This window comes from Saimiri boliviensis, chromosome 1, assembly GCF_048565385.1.
Source record: "Saimiri boliviensis isolate mSaiBol1 chromosome 1, mSaiBol1.pri, whole genome shotgun sequence".
Lineage (NCBI taxonomy): Eukaryota > Metazoa > Chordata > Mammalia > Primates > Cebidae > Saimiri > Saimiri boliviensis.
In genome coordinates this window covers 147338057-147358821 of record NC_133449.1, presented here as the reverse complement: position 1 = coordinate 147358821, position 20765 = coordinate 147338057, and the positions used below count along the sequence as shown (strand labels likewise).

At 57.9% G+C, this 20765-nt stretch overlaps 2 protein-coding genes across 7 annotated transcripts in view; one reads left to right on the top strand and one right to left on the bottom strand.

Annotated features, from left to right (window-relative positions):
- Window positions 1–7817, top strand: part of BCAR1 (BCAR1 scaffold protein, Cas family member) — a 34661-nt gene extending 26844 nt beyond the window's left edge. For all 5 annotated transcript variants that reach the window (XM_039474445.2, XM_010350617.3, XM_039474441.2 and 2 more), the window contains 5 exons: window positions 640–801; window positions 987–1103; window positions 1845–2942; window positions 3851–3940; window positions 6880–7817. In XM_039474445.2, the coding sequence (XP_039330379.1) occupies window positions 640–801; window positions 987–1103; window positions 1845–2942; window positions 3851–3940; window positions 6880–7392 (1980 nt within the window). In that variant the 3' untranslated portion in view covers window positions 7393–7817. The remainder of the gene's footprint in view (window positions 1–639; window positions 802–986; window positions 1104–1844; window positions 2943–3850; window positions 3941–6879) is intronic.
- Window positions 7818–11686: 3869 nt separating this feature from the next.
- On the bottom strand, window positions 11687–15062 carry LOC101041600 (chymotrypsinogen B). 2 transcript variants are annotated; one of them, XM_003939906.3, is made up of 7 exons: window positions 14936–15062; window positions 13950–14053; window positions 13771–13850; window positions 13598–13676; window positions 13183–13363; window positions 12606–12739; window positions 11687–11899 (listed from the first exon to the last, which is right to left on the bottom strand). In XM_003939906.3, the coding sequence occupies exons 1-7, from the start codon at window positions 15009–15011 to the stop codon at window positions 11738–11740; spliced, it is 816 nt and encodes a 271-aa protein (XP_003939955.2). In that variant the 5' UTR covers window positions 15012–15062; the 3' UTR covers window positions 11687–11737. The 2 variants fall into 2 exon arrangements, with proteins under 2 accessions (XP_003939955.2, XP_039330408.2); XM_039474474.2 differs by lacking the exon at window positions 12606–12739.
- Between the last annotated feature and the right edge of the window lie 5703 nt (window positions 15063–20765).

Sequence of the window (20765 nt, the reverse complement as noted above, 5' to 3'; positions counted from 1 at the left end):
GGAGGAGGCCTTGGTTCCAGCTGCTGCGCTGCCCCCAGCACATACCCAACCTGCCCCTCTGGCCCTGTCCTCCAGAGTCTCCGCACTCTGTGCTATGGGGGAAGGGGGCTGGAGGGGCTGTGGCTCTGTCTGGTCCTGGGCTGGGCGCAGTCCCCTGCTGGGCCAACCTTTCTGGGGAGGCTACAGCTGGGTGGTGTGGACAGCAGGCTCCGAGGCCTCCGCTGTGGCCTTTTATCCTGCCAGGCTGGGCACCCCAGTAACGGGGGTCTTTGCCTGTGGGTAGTGCCTTCCAGAGCCAGGGTCCCAGCCCCTTACCTTGCCGGCGTCATCCCCTCCCCTCCACGTCATGCTCCGCTGTGGAGCCTTATAGGTCAACCGGCTGTAGAGACGTTGGTGGCCTGGCCCAGGACCTGGCAGCTCTTAATAAAACCCAGGGGTCTTGCTGTACCCGGTACTGCTTTCCACTGGAGGAAGGTCAGCGGATGCAGAGGCAGTGAGGACCGGTGCCTACCACCGGGTGTGCCCTGCCCACCTCCCAAAAGAACGAGGCTCCCAGTTGTGAGTGGAGCCTCCCTGAAGACTCAAGTGATCCCGAGGGCAGGTTTGAGGGCAGCTGTGAAGTTGGCTCTCTGTCCCCAGGTTGTGGTGCCCACCCGTGTGGGGCAGGGCTATGTATATGAAGCCTCACAGCCGGAGCAGGACGAGTATGACATCCCGCGACACCTGCTGGCCCCGGGGCCCCAGGACATCTACGATGTGCCCCCAGTTCGGGGGCTGCTTCCCAGCCAGTACGGCCAGGAGGTAGGTGTGTGGTGTGTGGCTGGTGGAGAGTGGGGTGGCAAGTCTGTGCCTCTGCTCGGCCCTGGGCAGGGAACTGCATCTTCTCAGCCCTAGCCAAGCCTGGAGGCCGTATTGCAGGGTTTCCCCCTTTTCCATTCCCCCAAGTGGCCCTAGCGCCATTAACCCTGCACTGTTTCTGCCCCCAGGTATATGACACACCCCCCATGGCCGTCAAGGGTCCCAATGGCCGAGCCCCGTTGCTGGAGGTGTATGACGTGCCCCCCAGCGTGGAGAAGGGCCTGCCGCTGTCCAGCCACCACGCGGTGAGCCAATGCCAGGGCCAGGCTGAGGGGTGGTGTCAGGGTGTGTACACTGGGGTGACAGTCAATGTCTGCAGGGCTGGAGGGCCCTGGCCAGGAAGAGACTGGTTTCAGGCCTTGTTCTGCCCCTCACTGGATCATTGACAGATGAGGAAACCGAGCTCTCTTCTGAGACTCAGATTCTTCGTCTGCAGAGGCCTTCTCTGTGAGTCCCTGAGAGAGTCTGCAAAGTGACCACGGGGTGTGTCATCTCATCCGGGATACTTTGAAGAGTGAAGGGGGTACTAGTAATTATGCGGGAGCATCAAGGACAAACCGGGACTGTCCTGGGCAAACCATAATTGGTCTCCCTGATAATTCACACAGCTCAGCCACACACCTGCTGCAGAGCAGAAAATTTACACGTGGTGGTGGTGGCAGTGGGTGGTAACAGTGATGGTGGTGATGAAATCATGATACAGTGGTGGTTGCAGTGCAGTATGACAGTTGACCTTTCAGTGAGTGTCTGCAGTGACAGTTGTGTGCATTAACACGTGGAATTATTTGGGAGGAAGCTCTCCCACCTTCAGGCAAGCAGACAGGCACAGGAGCTCATCCTGGAGCTGTCATGGGTAGGAATCCTGAAGGATGTATGCACCAGGGCTGCGTGTGTGGGGGGCGTGGGGAGGCTGGGTGCTGCCCCCAGCCCTTGGGGTGGCAGATGGACGGACGGACGGACAGCCTTGATCACCAATTGTCCCCCAGGTCTACGACGTTCCTCCATCAGTGAGCAAGGACGTGCCCGATGGCCCGCTACTGCGTGAGGAAACCTACGATGTGCCCCCGGCCTTCGCCAAGGCCAAGCCCTTTGATCCAACCCGCACCCCGCTGGTCCTGGCTGCGCCCCCTGTAGACTCCCCGCCGGCTGAGGACGTGTATGACGTGCCACCCCCAGCTCCTGACCTCTACGACGTGCCCCCTGGCTTGCGGCGGCCTGGCCCAGGCACCGTGTACGATGTGCCCCGTGAACGGGTCCTTCCTCCTGAGGTGACCGACGGTGGTGCGCCTGACGACGGTGTGTATGCGGTGCCTCCCCCAGCTGAGCGTGAGGCCCCAGCGGACGGCAAGCGCCTATCGGCCTCCAGCACCGGTAGCACACGCAGCAGCCAGTCCGCGTCCTCCTTAGAGGTGGCGGGGCCGGGCCGAGAACCCCTGGAGTTAGAAGTCGCTGTGGAGGCCCTGGCTCGGCTGCAGCAGGGTGTGAGCGCCACCGTTGCCCACCTCCTGGACCTGGCAGGCAGCGCCGGTGGGACCAGAAGCTGGCGCAGCACCCCTGAGCCACAGGAGCCACTGGTACAGGAGCTGCGGGCCGCCGTGGCCGCCGTCCAGAGTGCTGTTCATGAGCTGTTGGAGTTTGCCCGCAGCGCTGTTGGCAATGCTGCCCACACATCTGACCGTGCCCTGCACGCCAAGCTTAGCCGGCAACTGCAGAAGATGGAGGATGTGCACCAGACACTGGTGGCACATGGTCAGGCTCTTGACACTGGCCGGGGAGGCCTGGGAGCCACCCCTGAAGACCTGGACCGGCTGGTGGCTTGTTCGCGGGCCGTGCCCGAGGACGCCAAGCAGCTGGCTTCCTTCCTGCACGGCAATGCCTCGTTGCTCTTCAGACGGACCAAGGCCCCTGCCCCGGGGCCCGAGGGGGGTGGCACCCTGCATCCGAACCCCACTGACAAGGCCAGCAGCATCCAGTCACGGCCCCTGCCCTCACCCCCTAAGTTCACCTCCCAGGACTCGCCGGATGGGCAATACGAGAACAGCGAGGGTGGCTGGATGGAGGACTATGACTACGTCCACCTGCAGGTGGGTGCCGCCTGCCCAGCCCCGGCTCCGCCTCTGCCCCACTCCTCCTCCCCAACTCGGGGCTCCTGTGCTCAGGGGGAGATGTTTTCCTAGCTGGAGCCTGGTCCTTGGCAAGGCCCTGCACCCTCCAACCTTCCTCACTCCACATCACCCCTAAGGGCCAGCATGGCCATGTCATTGAGTTCTGCTTTCAGCCCCTTGGGCTGGTGTCTCTGGTGACCAGCAGCGGTGGCTCTGTTCCTTGTGAGGAGACAGACCTGCAGCAATGTGCATACACAGAAAGATGCTCCAAGGGTGGGGGCTCAGGGGGAGGCGACGGGAGGTAGCTGGGGCTGCTCCTCCCAGGCCAGGCCCTGGAGCAGAGACCTGGGTGCCAGCTGGGCGAGAGTCCCAGTAAGAAGCATTCCAGGCTGAGCTGGGCCAGAGAGGCATCCTGAGGCAGGGAGCAGGTGGCCAAGCCTTTAGGCCAAAGGGGAGGGGTTGGGTTTGGTTTCTGGTGTGGGAGCCTGGGCAGGCAGGGTGGAGCATGCAGTGTGGTCTTTCTCGGGTGCCCCGCCTTGTGCCCAGCCTCCTCCTGGCCTGGCAGACGGTGAAAGGGACGGCCAGCACTGCTTCCTGGGAAGCCACCTTCTCCGTGTGTGTCACGGCATATGCCAGTCTAGAGGTGTGTCCCACATATGTCAGCCTGGAGAAGGGTGTGTGTGTCTGCCTCCACATGTGTGTGTGTCTGTGTGTGTGTGTGCCTGGGGTGGGGGGGGGTGGGGGTGGGGTGTGTGTGTGTGTGTGTGTGTGTGTGTGTGTGTGTGTTTATGCACGCATAGTACCACCTAGTGGCCACTCAGTTCTCTGCACCTCACGGGGCTGGCCTCCGCCTGGGCCTCAGTGCAGCCCCTGTGTCTTCCCTCCAGGGGAAGGAAGAGTTTGAGAAGACCCAGAAGGAGCTGCTGGAAAAGGGCAGCATCACACGGCAGGGCAAGAGCCAGCTGGAGCTGCAGCAGGTGAGGCTCCAGCCCTGAGCATCTTCATCTTTTCATTTGGTTTAAAGTTTTCAAGAGTAACTGTTGGAGACATTTAAAGAGTGAGAGAGTGAGGTGAGAGCAGAAAACAGACCCCTCACAGCTGGCACAGGCTTGGCGTGGGGCTGGCTCTGCCCTGCTCCCTTCTTCACGCTGCTGCTTGCGTGTCCAGGAGAGTGTCCTGTGGGCATTCGATTCTTCTGTCCCAGAATCTGCCATGGCATGAAGCATTCTTCATGGATTCTTTCGAAGACCAGATAACATTTATTTAATGTTTATGTTGTGTCTGTACTTCCTTAGTGTTATTTTATCTTTTGAGACAGAGTCTTGCTCTGTCGCACAGACTAGAGTACAGAGGTGCGATCTCTACTCACTGCAGCCTCAGACTTGTGAGCATCTGGGCTCAAGTGATTCTTCTGCCCCAACCCCCCAAGTAGTTAGGATTATAGGTGCCCACCACCCCACCTGGCTGATTTTTGTATTTTTGGTAGAGATGAGGTTTCACCACGTTGCCCAGGCTGATCTGAAACTCTTGGGCTCTAATGATCCACCTGCCTTGGCCTCTCAAAGTGCTGAGGTTAATTAAAGTGTGAGCCGCTGCCTTTGGTCCCTTATTATAAATATACTGCTATGTCTATATGCAGACATATCAGTAGAAATTTTTTTTCATATTTAGAAACATTTCCGAAGGGCAGAAAAGGGATATTTTTAAAAATACTAAGGGAGCTTTATTCTGGTTATGAAGATAATTTTAAAAGTGAAAATACAGGATAGCACAAAGTGAACATAAAACTATTACCCGTCAAAACTCCCTTGCCCACCATCTGGGCCTGGAGGAGGTGGCAGAGCGGAGGTCCTGAGACCCACACCCCACGGCACTTCCCCAGCTGAGGCTGCCGCCACGTCATCAGAGCACAGTGAGACTCAGTAAAGAGTGGAAGCTGCTCGGAAAGTGCCTGGCATGTAGAGAACACTCAGAAAAGGTCCTCTGAGAAATGGGCAGGGTAGGGTTGAGAAATTACCTAATGGGTACAGTGTACGCTGGGTGGTGGCCACACTAAATGCCCAGACTTTCCTACCAGTGTACCCACATAATAAAACTGTACCTGTACCCCTCTGCTAAATCTATTAAAGTAAAACAGGAAAAGAATAAATGTCACACCTGTAATTCTAACACTTTGGGAGGCTGAGGCAGGAAGATCACTTGAGGCCAAGGGTTTGAGACCAGCCAGGCCATATAGTGAGACCCAAGTCTCTACATACTAAAAATTGTGGCCAGACACGGTAGCTCACACCTGTAATCCCAACACTTTGGGAGACCAAGGTGAGCAGATCACTTGAGGCCAGGAGTTTGAGACCAGCCTGGCCAATATGGTGAAAGTCAATCTCTACTAAAAATACAAAAATTAGCCTGGCATGGTATCACATACCTGTAATCCCAGCTGCTTGTGAGGCTGAGGTGGGAGAATCGCCTGAACCCGGGAGGCGGAAGTTGCAGTGAACCAAGATCACGTTTCAGCCTGGGCAACAGAGCAAGACTCCATCTCAAAAAAAAAAAAAAAAAAAAAAAAATTGCCTGGATGACAGCAAGACTCCATCTTTATAAAAATAGTTTTGGGGCCGGGCACGGTGGCTCAAGCCTGTAATCCCAGCACTTTGGGAGGCCGAGGCGGGTGGATCACGAGGTCAAGAGATCGAGACCATCCTGGTCAACATGGTGAAACCCTGTCTCTACTAAAAATACAAAAAATTAGCTGGGCATGGTGGCGCGTGCCTGTAATCCCTGCTACTCAGGAGGCTGAGGCAGGAGAATCGCCTGAACCCAGGAGGCAGAGGTTGTGGTGAGCCGACATCACGCCATTGCACTCCAGCCTGGGTAACAAGAGCGAAACTCCATCTCAAAAAAAAAAAAAAAAAAAAAAAAAATAGTTTTGGGGAAAAAAAAGACCCACCAGAGCTTGTCTCCTGTACTCTGTTGGGGCTCAAGTGATCTGCCTGCCTCGGCCTCCTGAGGTGCTGGGATCACAGACAAGAGCCATGTCGCCTGCCTCACCAGAGCTTTTAAAAGAAAAAAGCTGAGTATATTCTCTCACTGGCTAAGAGAACCAAGAGATGAAGGATTTCACCAAGTAGCTGCCTCAGGGACAGTGCAAGGTTCTGAGTTAGGAAGGGGAGGTTTCCTGTTGGTTTGGCTCATTCTGGCTTGGAGCTTTGGGCATAGGGTGGGACACAGCTTGCCTGTCCTGAGTCTAGGTACAGCTGGGCACTCCGGGGCCAGAGCAGCTCCACTGATTGTCTAACCGTAATGCCTTCTGCGAGCTCCTAGGCACAGGCAGCTGTGAGGTGAAGTGTTCACTTTCATGTGTAGCTCTGGAAGATGATTTAGCTGAGGTGGTATTTAGGGGCGTCAGATTACAGGTGACATCTTCCTTTTTTCTGTTTGGTATATTTGAATCGTTGTAATGTGTATGTTACTTTTGAACTAAGGAGAAATTTTGTTTAACTTTCCATTTCGAAATATTTATAGATTCACAGGAAGTTGCAAAGATAGAGTCAAGGGGTCCCCAGTGCCCTTGAGTCGGTTTCCCCAGTGCCACGTCAAGTCACATGGGACAGGACCCAAGCCAGGATGGTGACACTCACACCCCCAGCCCCAGGCAGCCACTCTTCTGTTGTCCATCTTGTCATTTCAAAATGTTCAGTGCACAGAGTCTGACCTTTTGAGATTGGTGGAACGGTAACGGAACGGCCTGCAGAAGGCTCATCGTGGTTCCTGGTCCCTTCCCCAGGATAGCAGACCGCCCATCCCCGCAGTTCCATATACTCCGAGTAGCAGCCCTTTTTAGAGAAGTGCAGATCTTGGCCTGTGGTTCCGACTCGCTCAGGAGCCTAACCCTGCTCCTGCTTCCCTCCCGACCCAGCTGAAGCAGTTTGAACGCCTGGAACAGGAGGTGTCGCGGCCCATAGACCATGACCTGGCCAACTGGACTCCGGCCCAGCCCCTGGCCCCAGGGCGGACAGGCAGCCTGGGGCCCTCGGACCGGCAGCTGCTGCTCTTCTATCTGGAACAGTGTGAGGCCAACCTGACCACGCTGACCAATGCCGTAGACGCCTTCTTCACTGCTGTGGCCACCAACCAGCCACCCAAGATCTTCGTGGCGCATAGCAAGTTCGTCATCCTCAGCGCCCACAAGCTGGTATTCATCGGGGACACCCTGTCTCGGCAGGCCAAGGCGGCTGACGTGCGCAGCCAGGTGACCCACTACAGCAACCTGCTGTGTGACCTCCTGCGCGGCATCGTGGCCACCACAAAGGCCGCTGCCCTGCAGTACCCATCACCTTCTGCTGCCCAGGACATGGTGGAGAGGGTCAAGGAGCTGGGCCACAGCACCCAGCAGTTCCGCCGTGTCCTGGGCCAGCTGGCAGCCGCCTGAGGGCAGTGACCCCCCAATGGGGGCAGGGGAAGGGTGTGGCGGCCCCAGCTCCCCGGCCCCCATCTCAAGAGTAGCTGTGCCGCAGGCTTGGGGACAGGACCCCAGCTCTGCCTCGGGCCTGGCGCTCCGTATGCCCAGGATCTGTATATATTTATGGTTGGGCAGGGCATGGGGCCGTGCCCCCTCAGAGCAGCCAAAGCCCGGGGGCCGACCAGGGGCCTTCCCCGTTGTGTACTGCAGGACCTTGTGCCACCCAAGGGCTGAGCCTGGTCCCCAGAGGGTGCCCTGTGGCCTGACGGGGCCAGTGCAGTTGGTGTGTTCCTCCGCCTCACCAGGAGAAGACCCTGAAGAACTATTTTTCATTATTGATTTTCCAATCATTTGACTAATAGTCTCCATTTAAATAAAGTTTTTAAAATGAAGAACAGCTGCCTGAGGGTACCAGATGAGGGCAGCCTGGGGCGGGTGATGGTTCAGGGAAGGCACTTGGGGGCAAGGGCCACTCATGAGAATTCCCAGGAGGGCGGAGGAGAGGTGGGTCCCTCCAGAAGAAAACTTAAGGGGCACCGAGGCCAGGCGTCTCCTGCAGGGAGCGAGTTCTGTGGCTGGCCACAAGGCCCTGGGAGCCAGGGCAGAGCCTGTGCCTGAGAGGAGTTGGGGGCAGTTTCAGAGCTGCAGGGTCTAGGGCCTCGAAGGCACAGCTTGGGCGTGGCCCCTTCGAGTCCTGGGACGTGCCACAGTGAGCACCTCCCGTGCCTACATCCAGCATCTGGAGCTATGGCAGGTGGGGCAGGACCAGAGGCAGGAGGGGAATTATGGGTTCCCATGAGCTGAGGGCACCACAGGGGGCTGCATCCGGAGCTGTGTTTAAAATAATCTCATCCCAGCCTGTGCAACTCCCGAAGCACAGTGCTGGAATGATACATGGACTGGCCTCCCAAGTTGGGAGAGCAGGGCCCAGAGAAGGCCCTTGCCCTGGGCAAGTGTGTCTCCCCGGTGGCTCCCCCACCAGCAGCCCACAGCCCACATGGAGGCTCCAGGGTGCCTGGAAGCCCTGGTGCTCCTCCCAACCCTGACAACTCCGCATATGAATGTGGACCTTGGTTTCCCCATCTGTACCAAGAAGTGGGTAGGGCTGATCCTCCTGATCCACCTCCACAGAGGGGGCCTCCTGACAGCATCCATCTCACGGCACACTTAGCCCACCTGCCTGGCTGAGGACACAAGTAAAGGTGTGTGCAGTTGCTCTCCGTGTCTTTATTTGTGTTTTACACAGGTGTGGGGTAGGAAGGGTCTCAGCCTCCATACCTTCCCAGGAATGAGCATCCAGGCCCAGTGAGGACGGGAGGTGCTGGCGGTGCTCCACAACACGATGCCCTCCGGGCTCCAGGATCGGTCCTGGCAGGCAAGGGCTGCTGGAGTCACCCTGTGGGAAGGAGAGGAGGTGTCTCCAGGACTGAACTGGTGCCGGGGCCTAGGGGACCCAGACCTGGCGCGGTCCAGGGAAGAGTGCAGAGCAGTGGCAAGGGTAGGTGCAGGGAGTCCTGAGGTCTGGGTGAACGTGGCAGCCCCAGCTCTGCCATCCCCCTTGGAGGAAACCAGGGCAAGTGGCTTCCACCCGTGCTGGGGCGCTGTCTGTCCCATGAGCTGACCCTTCCAGCTCAGAGGGCTTGGGAGAGGAGGAAGTCTCCAGGGCAGCGTCACCTGCCTGGTTCAGGAAGCTGTGAGCTGAGGCTTGGCCCTTTTTAGTCACAGGGAGGAGGGCAGAGAGGAATGGGAAGCCCAGGCTTCCATCAGAGGGCTGGAGAATCCTGGGTATACGTTGAGTAAGGAACAGGGCTGGGCTGGACAGGTGGAGTCTATGGAGATTGATGGGGAATGTCCTGTGGCAGGTGGTGATATTTAATGATTATCTTTCCACGTTTTTCTGTAATGAGCAGAACTTAATTTATAATGGAAGACAGCTGTCAGGACGCTTGCAGCAGCTTTAGTACTTGGGAAGGAGAAGAAAAGCGGGCCCAAGTTGGGGAGGCAGGTGCCCATAGGCCCTGGCAGCCAAGGGTGCAGGCGAGGCCCAAGCCAGCTGGGTGGGGTCCCCTGCACCTACTCACCTCCTTACCCAGAGGCCAGTGTGTCCCATCGTGGCCTCATGAGCCACCTCCTCTGCCTGCCTGCGTGGCCTTGCCTCAGCCATCATCAGGACTGGGACGGACTCTGGGTGAGCCAAGCTTAGACTCCTCAGCCACCGCACGGTGGCTTTTCCTTGAGAGAGAGGGTGGGTGACAGTGCTTGGGCTTGTGGGGGTGCCCAGGAAGTGAACCAGTCGGGGTGAGCCCTGCTTGGCCACTGAATCCCATGCAGCAGCTAGCTGAAAACATGGAAAGGCATCGCTTTCTCACTCAGGGTCCCAGTTTCCCTTGCACAGTGAGGGCGTGGGACCCCCCCCAGGTTTCCCCAAGCTGCGGTCCTGGTGGCCTGAGGATGTATGGAGTTGTAGGTGGGGTGCGCAGCCCGGGGTGGGCGTCTCCTGCAGAAGCGCTGGCTCTGCCTGTGGCCGGCGGATGGGGGCGCTGCTTCTCCAGCCTGCGGTTTGTTTCTGACCATTCTCTTGCTGGTTGCAGCGTGTAGTTGGGGTTGGGAAGGGGTCAGCTTCATTCCCTGACACCTGGGGGGGCCCCAACTGCTCAAGCCTCACCTGACCCCACAGTGGGCAGCAGTGACCACCCAGTCCTCGCTGATGAGGGAGCCCCCACAGAATTGGAAGTCAGTTTTGTTCTGGGAGGACAGAAGGGCAGGCAACTCCCACAAGGGTGGGGGGTGACCTGAGGGGTGAGGGCCATGTAATCCTAGCACATTGGGAGGCTGAGGCAGTAGGATCACTTGAGGCCAAGAGTTCAAGACCAGCTAGGCCACATAGTGAGACCCAAGTTTCTATTTATATATTAATAAAAATTGTTTTAAACCTCCCCCTGCCTCCAGCCAGGCCACCACCCAGGCATGGGCAGGCTCCCCCTCCAATCTGCAGGGACACCTGCCAGGCCCGAGAGCTGGGGATGGCACCCTCCCCGTTGACATCCTGGATAGGCTGTTGAGCACAGGGTAAATGGTGGGCACCCCACAGCTGGGGTTGCTAGGGTTGAGGCAGCTCACCTGCAGTTGATGGTGTCCTGAGGTGCCCGGGTGAAGAGCCCCCACCCCCCTGCCGGCATCCAGAGTGCTGGCTATTGCAGTGCCCTCAGCCACCTCCCCTGACCCACTGTGCACCTAAGAGCCCAGGGTGCTGGGACATGTGGCTGGATTCCCTGGGGCCCTGTGCTCCCATGGGCTCTGAGTCAATGGCTGTGGTGGATTGGGGTGTGGGGCCTGGGGACACAAACCTGGGAGGCCACCCAAGTCTAGAGGGTGCAGGGGTTGGGGTGGGTGTGGGCAAAAGGCATGGATTTGGGAGACCTTCAGGAGGCAGAATTCAAGGTGTGGAGGGCCTGAGGGTGCGGGGGCTGAGGGAGGGAAGAAACAGATGCCCCAAGCACGGCCCGGGGTGGGGGGCAAGGGGCCTGAGAGGACAGGGGGACCGGCAGGATGTGAGGAGGAAGGGGAGGAGGATCTGGCCACGGAGGATGTGGTCCTCCCAACATGACATGGCATGGTTTGGCTTTTTGCTTCTGGGCATTTGGGGCTGGAGATGGGCGGGTTTGACCTGTGGCTCCCGGCCTACCTAAGCCCCTCACTTAGAGTCAGTGCCAGAGAGAGGGAAGCCCAGTGATCCAGAGAAAGGCCTTGGGTACCCGGGGTTCCCCTCCTGTCCCTGAGCCCACCAATCACTGCCCACCTCGCCAATGCCCCCTCATCACCCATCCTTGGGCTGATAGTTCTCCTGGCACCAGCATATGTCTGGTAGCCCTTCCCTGGAGCTGCAGGTATGTGGGGCCGGAGTGAGCTTGTCCTCGGGCTTCCGACCCCCTCCTGCAGGGCCCTGAGCAAGGGAGCAAGGGTGGGTGGTAAGAACCCTGCTGCCTGGGGGCAGGTGCTGAGGATGGGGCCAAGGTCCACCCAGGCCCGACCAGCCAGAGCCCCTGTCCGTCTCTGTACCCTGTCATCTGCCTGTGTGTTCCTGGCCACTTTCAGGGATGCAGGAGCCCAAATGGTGGGGAAGGGGCCTAGGGAAGGGTCCTCCCAGAGGCTCCCCATGCCTGGCTGGCCTGGCCCAATCCAGCCCAGGAAGGGCCCAAGTTCAGGAGTGGAGTGAGGCCTTGGAGGCCCCAAAACAGGAGGCAGCCAGCACTGACGTGTGCACCATGGGTTTATTGAGGCTCTATGGGGAGCAGGGTCTGAGGGAGCTGCGGGCTTAGTTGGCGGCCAGGATCTCCTGCACCCAGGGCATGAGCTTGGTGACACGGGCGTAGACACCAGGGCTGGAGGTGGAGCAGGTCCCGCTGCCCCAGGACACGATGCCCACCAGGGTCCAGGCCCCGTCCTTCTGGCAGACCAGGGGACCGCCGGAGTCGCCCTGTGGGAGAAGGAGAGGGGGGCTCGGATCTGGTAGCCCAGGCAGACTGGTCCCAAGGGCCACTGGACATTGTTCCCAGAGCCCAGTCCAGGACCCCACATGCAGCAGAGGCTCAGCACATGCTGTCACATGGGTTAGGAAAGACTCCAGCAGCTGCTTGCGTGTTTCGTGTCCCTGGAAGCCTGAGTGAACTCCGAGATGGGACCCTTTAGTGCAGGCGTCCCCAGACTTTTTACACAGGGGGCCAGTTTACTGTCTCTCAGACCATTGGAGGGCCGCCACATACTGTGCTCCTGTCACTGACCACCAAAGAAAGAGGTGCCCCTTCCTGAAGTGCGGTGGGGGGCCGGATAAATGGCCTCAGGGGGCCGCATGCAGCCCGCAGGCCGTAGTCTGGGGACGCCTGCTTTAGTGGAAGCTCAGTAACGCTGGATTGACCAATAGGAAGAACATGGTGGGGCTGGCCAAGGGGTCTGTGTGAGGGGGAGGGCTGCTGAGTCTGCTATCCTGCCGGGTCCACTGTCCAGGTTGTGCACTGCACAACTCCAAGAGCCAGATGCTCTGATATTGACCATGCAATTTTGCAACAAGGTGACTCTGTGATACCAGGAAGGAGTGAGGTTAGATGAGGGCACAGAGGGGTGGAAAGCCCAGGCCTCCCCAGCACCCCTCTGGCCTGGCAGGGTCTGGGCAAGGCCTGCCTCACCATGCAGGAGGAGACACCACTGGCCCCGGCGCAGACCATCACGTCGGTGATCTTGCTGCCCCAGAACTTCTTGCAGTCGGCGTTGGACAGGAGGGGCAGGGCCGCCTGCTGCAGCTTGTCAGGGGTCTTGTTGGCTGCAGGACAGAAGGGTCAAGGCCCCTGGCCCCACCCAGCCCAGCAAGGAGGGAGAGACCCGGGGCCCGACACGCCTGTCCTCCCCTGCACCATTGCCACGTGGGCACAGCCCCTGGAGGCTGAGAAGCACCTGGGAGACGAGGGGGTGCTGGCTCTGCCCAGGTGGGAGCCCCGAGCTCTGACTCCAGGCAGGTCAGCCAGAGCAGGGCTCACATGGCCGTGCGCCACTGAGAAGCCCCTGTAGAGGCTCCTCATGATCTGGCCTGGATTTTATTTGCATTTGGGGGATTTTAAGTTGAGAGGATTTTCAATAAAGAAAGGACAGTTAGGAGCATGTTGGTATTCAGAGCCAAACAAGAAGAGCCAAACGGTAACGGCAGGGACTCCACGGCAACGCAGCCCCGGCCCCAAGGCAGCCCCAAGGTGGCCCCGAGGCCCTCACCGTTGTACTTGGTCTTGCCCCAGCCGGTGGTGGCGCACAGGGTCCCTGCAGGGAAGTCGTCGGCGGCGCTGGGCAGGCACACGGCTGACACTGTCTCAGAGAAGCGGGCGGGCGTGGCCAGCTTCAGCAGGGTGATGTCATTGCGCACGGTCAGCATGCTGAATTTGGGGTTCTTGAAGACCTGGGGGTGGGGGCCAGAGCGCCAGAGTGAGACCCCAGGAGGAGGCGGGACCTGCAGGCTTCAAGGACACAGACTCCTTCCCTGGAGGCCGTTCGGGAGCAGTCCATACCTAGGGCTGGAATGGGAGCCTCGACGCTGGCCCCGCCCCGCTAGGCACCTGTCCCTGACGCAGCCAAAGGGTCCCCCCTCCCTGTGCCTGCCACCCCTGCTCTCTGCTCTGCCGGGCCTGGGTACCTTGGCGATCTTCAGAACTTGGATGTTCTCCTCATCAGAGCCCTGGTCAAACTCCCCGGCCACGACCACATGGGAGGTGCTGGACAGAGTATAGCGGGTGAGAGGAAGAACGTGCCCTGCTCCCCCCACCCCCACTGGGGCTAGAAGCAGAGCCCCAGGCTGCCGGCCCTCACCTGACCCCACAGTGGGCGGCGGTGACCACCCAGTCCTCGCTGATGAGGGAGCCGCCGCAAAAGTGGAAGCCGGTTTTGTCCTGGGAGGAAGAAGGGGAGGGTCGGCAACTCCCACCTGCGGCACCCCCCAGCCTGGCCGCCACCCAGGGTGCCCCCTGCCTTGCAGAACCCCCACTTACCTGCAGGGACACCTGCCAGGGCCAGGAGCCTGGGACAGCATCCTCCCCATTGACAATCCTGGAAAGGCCGCTGAGCACTGGTTGGATGGCAGGGACCCCGCAGCCTAGGGGGGGGTGTGGGGTGAGGGGTGGGTACCCACCTCCAGGCTGGCGGTCCTAAAGCTCCAGCTTCCTCTCACTCCCAGCTCTTTTCCAGTCTCTGGGATCTAGACTGGCTCCCCGGTCCCCTCCTCTGAGAAGCTGGCCCTGGCTCTCCCCTCGCCAGCGCTGGAATCCTCGGGGACAACCAAGTCCGACGTACTGGGCTGTGGGCTGCTAAGGAAAGGGGTGTTGACCCCACCTCAATTCAGAGAAGCCACACGGGTGGAGCGTGTGGTTTTGGCGGCCTCATGTTCAGGCTGGGAGGCCAGACTCTGCGTTTGAACCTGGTTCCCTCCCTGTCCAGCTAAGCCACTCTGTCCCCATCAGCAAAGTGGGAATCGCACAGTTTCTGACCTCACAGGTTTGGTAGAGTGAGCAGGCAGTGCGCCAGCTCCATGCCTGGCAGGAGGGACTCTGCGCAGTTGAAGAGGGCAAGGCTTGAGGTGCTGAAAGGTTTGGACTGAATGGTGCCAAGCCACAGCTGCCCACACACTCACCACCCAAGCTGTGCGGGAGCCACTGACTGTTCAGGAAGTTTTCTGACGACCTCAGGGCAGGCTGCAGATGCCCGCCTCCTACCCAGGGAGCTTCAGGTCAGATGGGGGTGGCGAAGGGGAGCAGCACTCCGCAGCTCCCGAGCTCCGAGGTGGCAGCTGAGCCTGGGAGGGGGCCTGTGCCCTGGTCCAGGCCTCGAAGTGCCCGCTGCAGAGACAGGGCTGGGGACTTGCCCAGGCCCACGCTGGGGTGTGTAGCTGAGCTGGAAGCTGGGACCCCACTGCCCCTGGCTGGCGTCGGGGCTGGGAGTGAGGGGACAACCTTCGGCCTCCACAGGGCCCGGCACTCACCAAAAGTGGTGCCCAGGAGGGCACAGCAGGAGAGGAGCCAGAGGAAAGCCATGGTGCCGTGGGGTGTGGGCCACATGTCCAAGGGCCTCTGTTATAGCCCTGTGCGCCGCTGTTATCTGGAGACCTTGGGGCGATAATCCCCTCCCTGGGAGTGGGCAGGATGTGCCAGTGCAGGGCTGGCCAGGGAGCCTGGGACAGCAGCAGCTGGGGCCCGGCTGACTTGGAGCTCACTCAGGTGGCCTTTGATCACGGCCTTCCTCCTCCAGACCCGGGCCCGGGCGCACACCTCCAGGGGCCGAGTCCAGCAGCCCTGTGTTTGCGCCCCAGCGCAGTCTCTTGTGGTCTGGAAAGAACTCACTGGATCTTTTGGTGGTTTGAAAACCCCTGAGTAGTGTGGCCAAATAGAGGAGAGGATTGGGGAGGAGGACCGTGCCCCATGGTGCGGCCAGAGGCTGGGGTGCGGGGGCTCCACCCGGGTCCTGGGAGTGGCTAAGAAGGCTCAGTGAAGGCCCAGACGACATCTGTGCTTGTCACTTGGGCTGTGTGCATGGGAGCAGGGAGCTGGGAGCAGGACCTGCCTGCTGTCCTCACACTGGGCTACCCGTGCACACAGGTGCCAGTGTGCCTGGGCCCTGGAGCCGAGCACATGGCATCTCAGGGCAAGCCTGGGCCCAGGGATAGGTGGTGGGGTGGCCTGGCATGGCTCTGATGAGAACTGATGGCGGCTGAACCTCTGGGCAGAGTGTGGGCAGGGACACCTGGCTCCTGGTGTGGGTGACAGCGTGGGTGGTAGAGCTCTTCCCTAGCAGCTGGGAAACTGGGAGGGAGAAATGTTAGGTTGAGGCGCCAGATGCAGGGCGAGCTCCCCAGAATGAGCAAGAGAAGGTGCCTCGTGGCTGTTTTAATTCCTGATGACAGCAGTGTGTGTGTTCACAGCACAAGTTTTGGGGTCAGGCAGCTATGGAGCCTTGGACAAGTTACTTGCCCTCCCTGATCTTGTATGTAATTGAGGACGCTTCCAGTGTGGATACCATGACAAAAAGAAGAGCCTTCTTGAGCACCAGGACCAGGCCTAGTACGCAGTCATGCTGGTCGGGCCCCGACATTCCTTTCTTTAGTCAATCTCCTGTGCAGGCCCTTTGCTCATTGTAGAAGATGGTCTGAGGACAGAGAGGCAGCGGGCACCAGCCAGAATGGAGTGTGGCTTATCCAGGACGGATGAGACCACACCCACCCCTGCAGGCACGTGCGTCCCTTCTGACAGCCAGTGCCCACCAGGCCTGAGGGAACAGCCCGACAAAAAAAAAAAAAAAAAAAAAAAAACAAATTCCTGCCTGTAGCAGGTGACGGGGAGAGGAAGTCGAAGAGTTTAGGGGAAAGCGTCAATTTTTGAAATAAGTAAAATATACACACCAGCCACTAAGGAGTTATTCTTATGATTATTACTGATCCTGAGGCCAGGAAGGCCTCACTGAAGGGGACATTGAAGCAAACAACCCAGGAGCTTGTGGGAGCAGCACAGGCATCCTTAGAGGAGAGGAAACACATCTGGGATCACAGGAGCCAAAGAGACCCGCATCCCGAGGGCAGCAAGGGGCTCAGAAGTCGAGGGGGCAGTCCGGGAGAGCCCTGGTGAAGACAGTACTAGAGCCTCCGGGCAGCCCTTAGCTGTAAGCTAGCTGGGGCTGGTCAGGGAGAGGGCACAGTGGCCTACCCTATCATCCCTTGCCCCGCCTGAGCGACCCGTGGCCTCAGCCGTGTGGCCTTGGGAGCTGACACTTGGCCAGGACCCCACCCGCCATGTCCCCAACCCTGCATGGGCTACGGAGGCTTGTGGGAACTGCGCAGCTGCAGTAGAGCTGCGGAGAGGCACACACAGATGTCCCCGCTCCACTGCTCCTGGGGATGGGACCCTGCCCCCACACTGCCCTCCAGCCCCGATGGAATCTGGACCCAAATGGTGAGGAAGGAGTCCAGGGACAGACTGAGCTCCGGGACACACAGGACAGATGAGAGAGGACACATGCAAGAGCCGGGACCTAGGTGGGGGAGGCAGAGCTGTGGCCTCGGCCAGAGTGGGGGCGGGAGGGGTGTGCTGGGGGTCCCCACGTGCTGCAGCCTCCTAGCCACTGCTTCCTTTGCTTACCTTGAAATGCCCCCACTTAAAATATATATAAAGCCAGGAGCAGTGGCTTCTGCCCATAATCCCAGCACTGTGGGAGGCCGAGCAGGAGGATCACCTGAGCCCAGGAGTTCCAGACCAGTCTGGGCAACATGGCGAGACCCTATCTCTCCAAAAAATAAAATAGTCACTTTGGGAGGCCAAGGCAGGCAGATCACTTGAGGTCAAGTGTTCAATACCAGCCTGGCCAACATGGTAAAACTCTGTCTCTACTAAAAATACAAAAATTACATGGGCGTGGTGGTGCATGCCTGTAATCAAGGCAGAGACCATTTTCTTCACAGCCTCTTGGCAGTCAATCCCCCAACTCCAGAAACAACCACCGTTCTGATTTCTTTTCCCCGGAGATTTGGTTTTGGTTGAGACAAGCTCACTCTGATGCCCAGGCTGGAGTGCAATGGCACGATGGCAGCTCACTGCAGCCTCAACCTCTTCTGCGCAAGCGATCCTCCCACCTCAGCCTCCCAAAGTGCTGGGATTACTGGTGTGAGTCCTCGCACCAGGGGATGTTGTTAGTGTTAAAAATTTAAAACTGTTAGCAGCCAGGCGCAGTGGCTCATGCCTGTAATACCTGCTGCACTTTGGGAAGCCGAGTCGGGAGGATCCCTTGAGCTCAGGAGTTCAGTACCAGCCTGGGCAACATAGTTAGACCCTGCCTCTCAAAAAAAAAAAAAAAAAAAAAAAAGCCAGGCATGGTAGCTGGTACCTGTAATCCCGACTACTGGGGAGCCTGAGGTAGGCGGATGGCTTGAGCCTGGGAGGGAAGGTTGTAGTGAGCTGAGATCATTCCACTGCACTCCAGCCTGAGGGACAGAGCCAGACCCTGTCTCCAAACAACAACAACAACAAAAAACGACAAAGAAAAACCGCTTTAAATTGTGGCAATACATGTAACAAAATTGACCATCGCACGATTTTTAAGTGTACCATTCAGCTCTAAGCACATCCACAGCCCTGTGCGGCCCCTCAGCTCGAGGAACTGAAACTCTATACCCTGCTCATCAATTAGCTTTCGGGTCCCAGAATTTCACGTGAACAGGACCCATGGTGATTCTGGAAGTCCGGCTCCTTTGGCTCAGCATCATGTCTTTGGAGTTCCCCCACGCTGTTGCAGACAGCAGCAGGCTCTTCATTTTCATTGCTGGAATGCACTAGTTTGTCCATCTGTTCTGTGGTTTTGATCTAATGTGAATAAAGCTGCTATGAACCTCCAAAGGCAAGTATTTATGTGGATGTGTGTTCATTTCTCTTGGGCAAACACCTAGGAGTAGGTCAGGTGCGGTGGCTCACACCTGTAATCCCAGCACTTTAGGAGGCCAAGGTGGGCAGATCACTTGAGGTCAGGAGTTCAAGACCAGCCTGGCCAACATGGTGAAACTAAAAATACAAAAATCAGCCAGGCGGGCTGACGCACGCCTATAATCCTAGCTATTTGGAAGGCTGAGGCAGGAGAATTGCTTGAACCCAGTAGGCAGAGGTTGCAGTGAGCTGAGATCAAGCCACTGCACTCCAGCCTGGGTAACAGAGCGGGACTCCGTCTCAAAACAAACAACCTCGCACACATCTAGGAGTAGAACAGTGGGTCGTAGGCTGAGGCTGTTCTTATGGAAACTGACAAACTGTTTTCCCAGTGGCCATCTACTTTTCCTTCATAGCAAAACAGGATCTGAGTCCTGCAGCCCCCCTGAGTGTCTGCCCTTATGGGAGCCACCTTCATAAAACTCCCTTGCCCCCTTCCAAAAAGCAGAGGACTTGGGGGCTGGGTTTACACAATGGGGTTGGAGGTAAGATCCTTCTCTTTATTTTTGAGACAGGGTCTCACTCTGTCACCCAGGCTGGAGTGCCGTGGCATGATCACAGCTCAGTGTGCAGTCTTGACCTCCCAGGTCCAGCCTCCCAGGTAGTAGCTGGGACTACAGGTGTGTGCCACCATGCCTGGATAATTTTTGTATTGTTTATAGAGACAGAATCTCCTTATGTTGCCCAGGCTGGTCTCAAACTTCTCAGCTCCAGTAAGCTGCCTGCCTCAGCTTCCCAAAGTGCCGGGATTATAGGTGTGAGCCACTATGCCTGGCTGGGACCCTTCTCGCAGCACCAGTGTGTGTGTCTAAAATTATCAAGTGGAGCCATTTAATTGTATGCTTCTTTGCCTAAACCTTTTCTGCTGGGTTTTGTCCCTGGCCAAGTGAGGTTGGGGGGAATGTTTTTGTTTTGTTTTGTTTTGAGACAGAGTCTTGCTCTATAGCCAAGGCTGGAGTGCAGTGGCTGGATCTTGGCTCGCTGCAACCTCCATCTCCCAGGTCCCGGTTCAAGCAATTCTTCTGCCTCAGCCTCCCGAGTAGTTGGGATTACAGGCGTGCACCATACCCAGCTAATTTTTGTATTTTTAGTAGAGACGGGGTTGTACCATGTTGGCCAGGCTGCTCTTCGATGCTGACCTTGTGATGCCTGCTCAGCCCTTGCGGAGATCAGTGACGGCTGCCCAGATGAGAACCAATGGGGCTGTTTATTCAGAGCTTGCCACTGCAAGCTTGCAGTGACGAAATGCCAAGGTCGGCAGGAGAGAGGGAAAGCTTCATGGAGGGAAGGGGACAGCTCCCGTGTCCTGGCTCGTGGCTGCTGGTGTGGGGAAGTGGGAGGCAGGCTGCTGCAGTCTGTGTTTGTCCCACTGACACTTGTATTGAAATGTTATTAGTTTTCTGGTTTTGTTTCTGAGTCAGGGTCTTGCTTTGTTGGTCCAGGTTGGAACGCAGTGGTGCGATCACAGCTTACTATAGCCTTTACCTCCTAGGAGGAAGCGATTCTCCCATCTCAGCCTCCTGAGTAGCTGGGACCACAGGTGCACGCCCCCATCCTGGCTGATTATTTATTTTTGTAGAGATGCAGTTTCGCCATGTTGCCCAGGCTGGTCTTGAATTCCTGGACTCAAGTGATCCCGGAGCCTTGACCTCCCAAAGCGCAGGAATTACAGGTGTAACTGCACCTGGCCTCATTGTTTGTATTAATAGGTAGGACCTATAAGTGGTGATAAATGGGCTCTGCTTCCCAGGTACGTCTTTTTGGTTTTTTTTGTTTTGTTTTGTTTTGTTTTTTGAGACGGAGTTTCGCTCTTGTTGCCCAGGCTGGAGTGCAGTGGTGCAATCTCGGCTCACGACAACCTCTGCCTCCCACATTCAAGCAATTCTCCTGCCTCAGCCTCACGAGTAGCTGGGATCACAGGTGCACACCACCACACCCAGCTAATTTTGTATTTTTAGTAGAGATGGGGTTTCTGGCCATGCTGGTCTCAAACTCCCGACCTCAGGTGATCCGCCCACCTCAGCCTCCCACAGTGCTGGAACTATAGGCATGAGCCACTGTTCCCAGGTGGGATTAATGCCATTATATTAATAAAAGGTGAGAACCCCAGTCTCGTTTCTCTTTGCTCTTCTACCTTCCACCAGCTGAAGACACAGAGCTCAAGACAACAGCCTGGGGTCAGAATCGCCAGCCCTGCCTCTGGAGGTTGAACTGGCAGCCTTCAGAACTGAGAAAATACATTTCTGTCCACCGTAAATGGAGCAGTCTGGGGTATTCTGTCTGGGGGTCACACAGGGCCTCATATGCAGCTGAGCTCCGAGTGGGTGTCTTCTGTGGTTGTCCAGGCGT

Coding starts and splice junctions, on each gene's coding strand:
- LOC101041600 (XM_003939906.3), bottom strand. CDS start 15,011: ATGTGGCCCACACCCCACGGCACCATGGCTTTCCTCTGGCTCCTCTCC. Junction 13,677..13,770: donor GCCGCCCACTGTGGGGTCAG/GTGAGGGCCGGC, acceptor TACTCTGTCCAG/CACCTCCCATGTGGTCGTGG. Junction 12,740..13,182: donor GGGCAAGACCAAGTACAACG/GTGAGGGCCTCG, acceptor TCTGTCCTGCAG/CCAACAAGACCCCTGACAAG.